General features: G+C 36.0%; 1 protein-coding gene and 1 long non-coding RNA gene across 5 annotated transcripts in view; one reads left to right on the top strand and one right to left on the bottom strand.

Moving 5' to 3' along the window:
• Nucleotides 1-12310, top strand: part of LOC111838237 (uncharacterized) — a 37470-nt gene that overhangs the window by 9159 nt on the left and 16001 nt on the right. For all 4 annotated transcript variants that reach the window (XR_011982714.1, XR_002836833.2, XR_011982719.1 and 1 more), the window contains exons 2-3: nt 3906-4019; nt 4145-4370. This is a non-coding gene — a long non-coding RNA (uncharacterized lncRNA). The remainder of the gene's footprint in view (nt 1-3905; nt 4020-4144; nt 4371-12310) is intronic.
• On the bottom strand, nt 1981-11631 carry LOC111838234 (short stature homeobox protein). Its single transcript, XM_023801016.2, has 6 exons — nt 11258-11631; nt 9582-9790; nt 6662-6719; nt 6271-6359; nt 4239-4451; nt 1981-3998 (listed from the first exon to the last, which is right to left on the bottom strand). Exons 1-6 carry the CDS (start codon nt 11505-11507, stop codon nt 3909-3911), a joined length of 909 nt encoding a protein of 302 aa, XP_023656784.1. The 5' UTR covers nt 11508-11631; the 3' UTR covers nt 1981-3908.

Below are 12310 nucleotides of genomic sequence, written 5' to 3'. Positions count from 1 at the left end.
AAGCAGCACTATAGCAAAGTGTTTCACCATACATCTCCATCTCCTACTGAATGTCTGCTTAATTTTTGTTATTTTGTACCACAGCAGATGGAACATACCCTTTGAATCTGATCTTGTGAAGTAAAGCTGATGACAAGATACAGTTGTACCTCATTTCTATTTTTAGGTATCTATCTGAAAAATCGCACACAGCGGTATTGTCTACTCTCAAAATCCCTTCTGCATTCCTGTTATTCTTCAGAAAAAAGAATGTAATGTTTGCCATGCAGTGAATGCTAATTACACAAATGCTTTGTTTGATTTTTGTTTCTGTTAGCAGTTTGCTCACTTAGGAAGGTGTATCATGTGGATGTACAGAAAGATACAACCTTCATTGCAGCCCCTTTTGTCCTGGCAGTTTTGAGCTACTGTGTTCAGAGTGTACTGTAAACATGACTACTTCTCCATTTTTATTGCTATGGAAATATTGTATACAAAATGTCTGCTTATGTTGGTTATTTATTGGTTATCAAGGTTCAGTTGCATAATGTTAAACCATTTTCCGTAATGTAATGTATTATCAAAAATGAATATGCCTTTTAAAATCTCAAACTAAATCTAAGACTGACAGACACTGCACCACATATTCACCATAAAATATTTGTTTCTGAAACATCAGCATACCATTTTTCTCCCTATGTTTATTAAAGGAATACATAACTGTTTATCGTAGCCTGCAGGATATGAGCAGTATTCTAAGGAATATATAAATTTAGCTATTCTATTCTTGAGCTATTACAGCTATTCTATAATTGAGAATTATTTAACATTTCTCATTTATCAGCTGAAATCCTCTTAAATTGTATTTGTTTGTTCCTCCTTAGAGCCAACTTAAATCATTTTATGTTGTGTTGTGTTCGAAAATGTTGACAAAGCAGCCGTTGGTAATTTTGGTTGATGGATGGCCCTCGTGTGTTGCTAATTATCAGTGTACATAAAAGGATGCTGTTATTTTCTGTCCAGCCCAGCAGGCCTCGCTGTAAAGGTCACAGACTAAATGCTAAGCTATCAGCTCAAGCCCATATCACTCAATCTTGATGTATGAGTGCAGAGGTACAAATTAAACAAGGACCAAACTTTTTTGGGGGGACTGCCCGGACAGGATGCCGTTTGGGCTAATGTCTGCATACCAGTCAGACAAAAACAGTACTATACTACATGCTGTAATTACTTTGTGTACACACATCTGGAGTTTAGTTCCCAAAGGAAACTAATATACATCAAACCACCCACCTTTCTAACATGCAAAATAACTTTAATATGTGCCAATTAAGAACATAATTTTTTAAAATCACATGCAATATATGAAGGTTATATATGGTTTCATATTAAATCATGCCACAGTGTGAGTAAAAAGCCTTATTTAGAAAAGTTCTGATCTGTGTAGTAGTCATAAAACTGGTGATGTGTTTTTCAGACACTTCACTTAAGTTGTTTGTCTATTTTAGCTTTTTTTTTTTTGTTTTTGTATTTGGAAACGGACTTGTTTTGAGTTATAATCAGTTGTTTCGCACATAAATGGAATTGGCTTTCGCATGTATTTTTGAATGGGTGGATTTCCAGTTCTGCCTGAAGGGATAAAGGCATTCATCTGGATCTTATACCGGCTCAGTTTTCTTGGCTGGCGTGACATGAAATTGAACCTGGGGAATTGTGATGTTTGACATGGAAACTAGAAAATTTCTGCATAAGACTAATATTGCTATTGATCCACCAATATGTCGGCTGTGGATTGTTCATAATGACCATGCAATAAATGCATTTTAATGCTGTAATTCCTAAATGTCGAGATGTTTCTTTACTTATTAACCAGAAACAGCATTAATAATTAGCTTCCTAATGTCCTAAGTGGGGATCTTAAAATAAGTATAAGGTGTTAAAAACCGCATTACAAATATTTATAACTTTATTAATAGTTTACTTGTACAAGATGTACATTCATTGTGTGAATCAACAGGAAAAAAATCATTGTGTCAAAGCCGTAAGATGAATCATGTTTCAGCATGCTTGCATAATTCACAAAAATAAAGAAGTGAACATAATAAAATAAAGCCGCGGTACATTTACTTCCATGGTGCTTAACATAAAGTTGTTTGAAAAAGATCATCAGAAACTGACAACCAAAATATTGTCATTACCATCCCTGAAATGTCTGTAAATTCACACTTGTTATATGCAATGCAAGCAATGTACAACAGTCACTTTATGTTGGAACGGTCGCAAAGTAATATTAAAACAATATATAAAAATAAACGCAAAGCCATGTAAAAATGTACACTCATAATTAAACTTTTTCATTTATAAACTTTCAACATAAAAATAAATAAAAACACCCATGAGTTTAATTAAAAATTGAAACATTGTGTAAAAACTGTAAAGATGAGTATTGAAAAGAATGCTGCACATTTAATGTTTTGTTAGAGGTAGACAATATTGGGATCATTACTGAAGAGTTCGGAGACAATAAGTATTGACATAATAATCCATTTCACTTGCACATGCAATAATAAATGATTCCCCAAACATAAGGTTAATATCCTAAATTTGCAATTTTCAAAATATTGGTTGACAAAATAAGGATTATTTCAAAATAATGCTGTATATCAAAATTAGTATATGCAATGACTTATTTGTGACATTGTAACTGTTAGGAGTTTATAATAATAATAATAATAATAATAATAATAATTAGTTTAATATAGTTTAATAAACTTTTAGATTTAGACTGAAATTATGGCTTTCTTCAGTCATATAAAACATTGAAATTTGAAATGGTTACACCCACGTCAATACTTTAGACCGGATGTCATTTAGGAACTGTTCCTTTGACTAGTGCTTCCATCAGTGATCCCTGAAACAAAAGTGTGCTTGTCTACCTCAACAAGGTATTGTTGTTTTTGTATGTGCACAAAACTGTCAATATCATCCAAACTAAACTGAGTTATGGCACATGATTATGGATTATGTATATGGACTCATACAATTTAACATCTCTTTAAAAAATGTTTGTTTGGCAAAGAAACTCAACACATTAATATCAGTGCCAAGAACTGATTTTTTTCTTTAGCAATTCACTGCTCTCTTGACCCTTTTCCTATTTACAGTATTGCACTTAACTGCACATTTGCATTTCAGTTAAACTGATTCTTAATTGATACCCTAAATTACATAATTGCAGTTACCCTTTTGTCCCTTTAAATGTTTTTATCAAACCAAATTCATCTCTTTGTTTTCCCTTATTAAGAAGTAGTATCTGCTTATAACATGACTTGTAAACAATGTGATATTAGACCTGAAGTGCAATGGTTACCTTCATTCCATTCCTCGGAGCCTAACGATTTAAAAAGGGGGGAAAGAGCGCAAAGTTGAGAGTAATACGTGAAATAATCCTGCTGACCCGTGCCCAGCAGAAATACAGCAACACAAAAATTTCCTTTGAGAGCAGCAGAGACAGATTAAATTTGCAGGAAATAAAGCTGTGCTATAACTCCTTTTCTATGTCTCCGCCGCATAATTCTCAAAAGAAAGAAAAAATGAAACTGAATGGAAGATATTTGCAGAGGATGATAGATATAGTGGAAGGATCTCATGGCAGTGATTAACATAGTTGGACATATATCAGTTATAAAGGAGGCCCAGCCCCAAAGAGTCTCTCCTCTAGTCAGACACATGCACTAGGCAAGAGGCAGGAATACACAGTGGTTGGAGGCAAACATAGGCATATTTGCAAAGGTTGAGTATCCAAAGCCTCAGCATCCTTTCCATCCACATGGGTTGTCAACAAATGTCAGGGACATTCTAGTTGAATCTTTTTTTTCTGCATGTTTTTCGCCCATTTTTAAAAAGGCTTCTCGTATTAAATGCAGATTTCAGATAGACATCCAGACACTTTTGTACGATCCTGGGGCTGAGATCTGAGGCCGGAAAGCACACAGCCACTGGCCTTGAAGAAGTCCTGCCTGTTGGGCGAAAAGTAAAAGGTGATTTTTTTTTTCGGTGTTTCATTACCTTTTCTACAAGTGGTTGTTTTGGCAGCTGGTTTTGTGACAGTTTGTCTTTTTTCTTTTGTTTTGTTTTAACTGTGAGTGTCATGGCCTTTTCACAGGTTGAGTCTTGTGTGAGAAGCAATTATTCAGAGTTCAGAGTGGCAGAGATGCCCGTGGGGGTCAGAGTCCCAGCGCCTCGGCGTGCTTTCTTGCCTTGAGTCGGAGGTCAGCGATGCTTGAATTCTTGCTGTTGCTCTTGGCAGCTGCCGCCACGGCCGCCGCGGCCGAAGCCGAGTCCGCCAGTGACGCGATTGGTAGTCCAAAGGGTGGGGGTGGGAACATCAGGTAAGGAGCGTGGGCCGCCAGGTGAGGGTGCAGGTGAGGGTGGGAGTGTGTTACTCCGTCCAGCTGTAGCTGAGCCTGTACCTGAAGAGAGCACAGTCCCAGGCTTCAGTCAATGCTGTCCTACCACTGCACCAAGCAACAGTAGCAAAATTCAGAGTCCGTAACGTTGTAGTTCACCCAGGCTTTGGGAACATATCTGTTTCTGCATTTCAACATTGGTTATACTGAAATTCACAATTTATTGTAATAAGATTTCAGTAATCAAAGTGTTGCTTAGGGTTTGGAATGAAGTTTAAAAGTAACTAAGTATTCCAGAATGTTCTGGTCTGACGAGTAACTGGGCATGTTCATAATGTCATCATTTAAAAAATACTTTTTTCAGCAAAAAATGAAATCTATATAATTTTACTTAATTTTGCAGCACCATCAGTATATATTGCAAAAAGACATCATATATGGTACACAAGAATTCCCCTTGTAAATGCAGCTCTTTTTAGCAGGTATACTTTAATGTCATGCAACTGTTAAAACGTACGTTATTCCATAATTGTAATGAAAGTTCAATTTTCCAGTCAACGGCAAAATATTTCTGAATTAATTTTGTCACAACAAATAACTAAAATACATTTTATCAAAACAGAATTCGGAAAAGTAGTCACATGTGGCTGCAATTGTATTATGACATGTGAACTTTCCTTTTGTTCATCATGACTAATTCTGAATCTGGAATACTGCTATTTATTTTCACATGGAGGCGCGACGGAACTGAACTGTGGTTGATTTGGCTGTGCAGCGCCAGTGGAAATAGGGCTATGTAGCAATGAGCAGTACTGTGTACCGCTAGTGCAACAGGTGTCTGACCACGTTCCCAGCCTACGGCTGCCCCCACTCCCCCAGTCCCTACGTAGCCAGGAACTTTATAATATGTTTTATCTTCCTTCACTTGTTTGTCTATTTGTTTAATTATGGACACTTTTTCTCTAGTTAAACAATCCGGTTTCCATCATAAGTTAAAAGGGGAGTCTACACTGAGTCCCCTAAATAATTTGCAACCACCCCCCTCCCCCATGTAATTAACAAGGCATGACATGTAATAACCCTAATAACTATTCTGTAGGTTCTTAGGGTTATAACTGTATGAGAGAACTAAATTCTTGTATGTGAGTGTCAGCTGACCCGCTCGTTTTCTATAATGTTAAAACTCTTGCAAATGATATCCTGAAAACTCAAATTAGGAAAACATGAGAATTTTAATGGTTCAGAAATTTTACACATTGGTGAAAATTTTTCAATTGTGCTTCATACTTTACATTTTTTCACTAATGCTTTCGTGTTCTTTTCTATTTTTTTTCCTAAAGTAAATCCCCCTTTTCTCTGTGGTTGTTCCGAAGCTATTTCTTTTGCAATGCAGCTGTCACCGGTATGAGTGTTTGAAGAACCTTTCATCAATTTATACAATTTTTGGAACTTAACTGATATGTTTAATAGTTAGCTAGTGTTCCTCTTACCGCTTAACAGGTGACATTTCAAACATTACAATTTCAAAAGCCTGCTTATCTTACAAAAAGTACTGTTATTAATCGATTATTTTATATAGCGTATATGCGAAATATTTTTAACAGCTGTATCACATTCGCAGGGGAATAGGAACGGGGGGCCGGGGTGATGTCCCCCCCTCCCCCAATATTTAACTTGGCTTCATTCATCCCCCAATAATCAGACCGTTATGCACATTATTAAGTTGTGTCCCCCGCAATGTCAGACTCTCTCCTACGCCATTGCATACTCGTATTCGTAATAACGAATATTAACGTTCCACCTTCTTGAAGAGCCGGGTAATTTTTATTTTGCGAATTTGCGTAAGATTATTATAAAATAACAGGGAAATAAAGCGGTTTACCTGTTGAAAAGGCATTCTGAGCGCTCCCATATTCACGTAGGGCGCGACTCTGCACGCGTCTAAGTGGCTGGCGGTCCCTAGGATAACACCTGAGGAAATAATGAAAGTTAGCGGAAAATATAATAAGGTGCGATTTATTAAGCTGTCCAACGGGGATATGAATGTACGCATGCAGCTCAGGGTCCTGTGTGCTAATGCATTACGTCTCCCAAAGAAAGAAGGAACTGCTTTCACTGTCTTTTTAGAATGAACACTGCAGCTTGACACTGCTCAAAAACAGATGTCGTTTATCCGGGACTGTGGTTCAATAAAAACTGAGATTTATGATGCGTATTTTAATGAAACCATTGACATTAACAATTAAACATTTACAAAAGTCATAGTGGTATACCTTTGTGCATTTGATTTTCTTGTTTTCTACATTTAGCTCTTCTGTTTTGAAACCAAACCTGAAAAATAAACATTGAAAACATAAGCGAATATCGACAGTCATCTTTCATTTGGACTGCTGGCTTTGTCAAGAAAATCCAAGTACGCGTAGAAACTATAAAATATAAACATTAGTAATGCAACCGCGGAATGACAAAAGTCGCTTTTTATTAAATATTAATTTATCCAGTCAAATAAAAGGAACTGCAAAAATTTGGGACGTGTGATTTTGATGTTGCATGACGTATCGTATGTGTGTATATATGTGTATGTTTATATTCTGTATGAAAGAGTTATGATTGTTTTACTTGAATGTACATGCTTCAATACTGTATTGTTCCCTTGGACGTTTAAACCGTTAAAACTTTACAACAGGATACAAGAAATAAAACGGTAAACGTGGTGTTTATTCCTTGGTAACATTTATGTTTATCATCTAGAAAATAGTGTATATAACTGAGTGTAGTAAACTATCTTTAAAGATGATCATTTACAAGGCCGTAAGAAGTGGCACGGACACAGTATTTAACCAAGCAAGGTTAAATGATTTCAGTTTGCAGGGGCCAGGGAGGTGAAATTTGTGCCTTTATCATTGAAATAATGTTTCGTAGACAAGGGAATGTTGGGCGATTGTTAAATATTCACATAAATTAGACATACATGAGTATATCCATTTATATACTTGGTAAGCGCTGATCAGAATTTTTAAACATTTATAGTGTAACAGTAATCCCATACGTCCAAAAGGATTTAAATGTATTTTCGACTATTTCTGCCGCTTTTTTTTTATTTTTTAAAAGAACTTATATTATAATGACTCTCGTGATTATAGTTCTGCAACTATTACACATGATATGAACAATATTTACATAAAGGTTTTTAAACAAATATTTTGACCTCTGTTACTCATAAATCAAACTGAAGATCAATTCCAATTATCAACGAATATGCTAAGTAAAGTGAACTACACTGGTTTAGACAGTTATTTCTTCATTAAGGACCACTCAATGATGCGCTTCACAAATACTCTAATCTAATTTCCTTTTGATTTTTATCAGAGACAGTGAATAATGACATTTAATTTAGCTCTGCACCAGAAAGCAAAAGATATTAGTCGTAATTGAATTACTGCCTGCCCCTCACCAAGGTCTCATAACTTTCAATTAGGTCCTTGACAGCTGGCCGGTGTGGGATTTCTGTAGAACACTAAAATATAGGTTAATATCTGCTATCCACCACACCTCTTACAATTTGTTTACAATAGATTTCCAGTTGAAATAATATGTCCCTCAGCGACTTCTGGAAAACATCGCGGTATTTTAAGAAGTGTCTACCAAGGCTCTCTGCCTCTCACGCACCGAAGGTTTATTTTCAGACGGAATACATATTTAATGGGTATACTGTGTGTTCCCTGACTAAAACATTGTTCGTGCAGTTCGTAATAAGCTTTATTTTATCTCTGCGTCCAACAGTAATTTTATATATGTCGCACTTGCAAGCTGTCACGCAGACTCCCGCCATTGCCTTCTCTTCCCATTAACTGACGCCCATGCGATATTCTACTGAAGGAGTTACGGCAAAATTGAATTATTTCTAATACATTTTTATGGGAACAGTATATCAAACCATTGGCAGATATTACAAAGATAACGTTGGAGAAAATGAGGTGAGTGACATAAGACGGTGTCCCCTGCAGCAGTAGTTCAATCTCTTCATTAATTTTAATGATGTGGTTGAATCTATCTGCTGTACACGAGTAACTTTCTTGTGAATTTTGCTGTTAAGGATCAACTTTAAAAATGCAATACATTGTCGCTTATTTTTATTTATACTTAGCAAAAAATGGACTAAACTTTCTAATGAAAAGTAAAACAGAAAACGCAGTTATAAATGTAAATAATAGGTGAAAAACAGAAATGTGCTCTCATATTAGATACAATTAAAATCCAATGTACATATTTTTCATTCACCGTGAAATGTTTTAATCCTATTCAGCTATTACTTGAAGTTTATATTTCTGGCTTTTAAACCTTGAATTTGCATTCTTCTCAGGGTTGCGAAATTATTAGAATTGGGTATGCTATGTGATTTTGGATGTGTATTATAAACCTTTGGGTGATTCATATCTTACTGGTGTAATACGTACATAACAAATGGCGAAAACTAACTTGGACCTGTTATTTCTCGCAAATCTTTATCTTAACGTGTCTAGTTGAATTTGGTAATAATAATACGATATATTGTTTTGATCAATAAATTATTATAATATGTAAAGCTTCTAAAAAAAATTAAATGAGAAAGAAGGTGGGAAAAGTGCATCGAGTCTGGCAAATGCAATTTTATTGAACGAAATTTAAACATAAGTCTAATTTAACGTTAATTCACATTTGATATACTGCTATGAGTATTGCTGTATTAACGTATTTTGAAATATAAAAGTCAGAAATTTGTGAGTATATGAAATAATCCAATATCGACATTGTTTTGTATATCTCACTTGTTTAAAATCCGCGTATTTAAAATTCGCTTTTTGAGTCGAGTGTATCGATATGTGGACATCAATGGTTGTTTGTGTCTGCGTGCGTGTGTGTGTTTGTGTGCAAAGTGAGTCAAGATATTGATTTAAAATTCATGTGAATTCTGCCAGAATTTATGATTCAAAACGTTTTTAAATAATAATAATAAATATATATTCACAAAAAATTACATAAGAATATTCTTCCGACGTTGTAGTTAATCAGTGTAATCTGCAGGTTTTAAAGGCCCATAACGGCGTGACGGGTGAGAGGTTCATATCATTTGTTTATCTCTGTTAAAGCTCCGCTTAGATGACTAACTATTGCCGATTAAAGACCCTGAGCCCTACCGTTAGCGGGTCTTACCTGCACTCTGGCTTCCGACAGTCCCAGCCTTTGGCTCAGCTCTTCTCTCATGAAGGCATCTGGGTAGTGGGTCTCATCAAACAGTCTTTCCAATTCGTTCAGTTGCTCCAACGTAAAATTTGTTCTACTCCGTCTCTGTTTCAGTTTGCTTTGTGCATCTTCATCCTCGGATTTCACTTCCTCCTTCTTCTCCTTGCAGTCATATATCCCTATGTGAGCAGAGCACATTTTAAAAGTAGCCCTTCAGTTAAGCGCATAAGACAAAGGCCTACGCTGAAAAGGCTCCTTTCCCTGCTCTGCAGTTACGCGTATCTGTTGCTGCTCCGTGAACTGTGTACGTGGAATTAACCGCGTCTTAGTGTAGCTGTTCCAAAACTGTTAGAACAAAATAATGAGATTGGCAGGATTGACGATTTACGACATGAGCAGAGTACGATGTAGTGTGCCGTATAACGGCTCCCAGGTCTCCCGTGTAACCAGAAATGTAACTCGCCTTAATATCGATCCATTTTACGCCGAGTTAATTTAAAAGATGTAGAATATTGTAGGTGTCCTTGCGGAAGGTCCAATTCAATCGTATACAAATTAGCGAAAATTAAATAGGAAAGCGTGAACACCACGTATTTACTTCCAAGTGGATATGGAAACACTCCAAGTTGGTTTAAATATGATAAGTATTATGCTTGTATGAAATGCATCAGGGCACAGAGTTGTTTAAATGATCCAAAAGCACATTAATAATGTTTGTTATAATTGACAATCTCATGAACTTTCATGAACTTTTAATATGTTTCTGTTATATAGCCTGATTATTTACTCATTTATTAATACATACATACATTCTGCCAGTGTTTGTGTGTGTTAGATATTTATAAACCTGTATTTATTGTAAGTGTTCTTGGCTATTGTCACCAACGCGTTCATGCAGTTTATAACTAACTGAACCTTATGGTTCTTAGTCGGTTGCTGGTGTGTATTTATTTGTGGTGTGTTTGTTTGGTGTGTGTTTGTTTGATTTCATCGTAAATGCAGTGAAAAATTGTATTCACTTATTTAAGAATTGTCTAACTTCTGATATTTTAGAAACCTGAAACCTTTAGAAACCTTTGTTGTATCTCCAACCTGACATGATAAATGTGAAATATTTATATCTGTTTTAATATTTTAAATTTGCATTGGAAGTATGTTATTATAGTAATTTGAGATATTATATGGTATTTCTTGTGGCCTGTATGAAGCTTCGCTCTCATATGACATTGCACGTACAGGCGTATTCCGTTTGTACCACAACATAATTTGTTAGTTAATTAAAAACACAATCTGTTTAATACAGAAACAATACATGTTGTGATATAATAATCACGTCATTACGGTATTGCTGTGAACAATATAGATATTGCGTACGGGCGCATATGTGGAAAAACTACATAACACGCATGTCTGAAAATATACAGAACGTCTGACTTACAATAAAGACGCTGAATTCGTTACCGTCAAATCATTTCACTTCTCTGTCGCATGATTAAATATTGTGATGCGGATTACTGCCCATGTACAGAAATCAGTACCGATTTGTGCACAGGAGGACATTACTCGGTGCTCAGCGTTATCCATTTTTATTGCATCGCACCGCGGAAATCATAACAAAAAATAAACGCTAGCGACAATAAACTTACCTTCAGAAGCTCTTGTAACATTAAACTCCTTCAGTTTTTCCTTTTCCAGTTCGACGTGTTCTTTGAATAGGTGTACAGGACAGTGGTTGCTGGTCTCAGTAATGTCCTGAAGGTTGGTCTCCGAGTTCCCCAGTTCCCTGGCTCGCGCTAAGCCACTCTCCAAAACTTCCCTGTACGTGATACTCTCCTTGCTGCTCTCCTTGGTTTTCTGGTCGAAAGATTTGGAAACGAAAGCTGTAAGTTCTTCCATGGCTGTTTAGTGGTCCTGATCACAGAAATCCACTTAAAATTTGCTAAAGATTAGTCGTTCCCTTGTTCAGTTGTGAAAGCGGTAATATCGGGATGTAGAAGGTTAGATCACTCTTGCTATTATGTCTGTGTTTTGGAGATCACACTATTTATACATGGCTACCCCAGCCCAGCCCCCATCTCCATGTCTTGAGCAATTACTGGCGGCTCCACTGTCTGAATTCAACTTTCAGCAGCTTTTGCCGAAATCAATGCATACATGGAGCCAGCCAATTAAATTATAATTTATTAAGATACCAACAGTGGCTGATGGCAGGTCCCTTGTATGATCCGTGTACCTTACTAGACTGAGTGGTTTAATCATCTGGCATTCAATGTATCTAGCATGCAGGTAGCAGGGTGATGGCATATGTTTGTGCTACAGCGAACTAGATGCATTTATTAGGCTATAGCTTAATGACTGTAAATAAACCAAATTAGCACCTATAACAGTAATCGTGATGATAACCTTTGTAAATTATACACATACGTGTATGTCTATGAACTTGTCAACACACATTTATGTCTGTGATGTCTCTCTCTCTTTCTCTCTCTCTCTCTATGAGTGTGTGTGTGTATATATATATATATATATATATATATACACACACACACACACACACACACACAGTTATTGACATTTTCTTGTGTGTGTTAATCTATCCCGTTTATATAATTAATTGGTTTAGTGCTTTTTGGTCAAGACTATAGTTGAAATCATGTTTTAATTAATGTTATCAACTTTGTTAAAATTACACAGTAAGT

This window comes from Paramormyrops kingsleyae, chromosome 1 (assembly GCF_048594095.1).
Source record: "Paramormyrops kingsleyae isolate MSU_618 chromosome 1, PKINGS_0.4, whole genome shotgun sequence".
NCBI lineage: Eukaryota > Metazoa > Chordata > Actinopteri > Osteoglossiformes > Mormyridae > Paramormyrops > Paramormyrops kingsleyae.
Note: the sequence above shows the minus strand (reverse complement) of the source record. Positions and strands in the feature narration are given on the sequence as shown.

Coding starts and splice junctions, on each gene's coding strand:
- LOC111838234 (XM_023801016.2), bottom strand. CDS start 11,507: ATGGAAGAACTTACAGCTTTCGTTTCCAAATCTTTCGACCAGAAAACC. Junction 9,791..11,257: donor TGTTACAAGAGCTTCTGAAG/GTAAGTTTATTG, acceptor CTGCTCACATAG/GGATATATGACTGCAAGGAG. Junction 6,720..9,581: donor TGTCGGAAGCCAGAGTGCAG/GTAAGACCCGCT, acceptor TTTATTTTTCAG/GTTTGGTTTCAAAACAGAAG.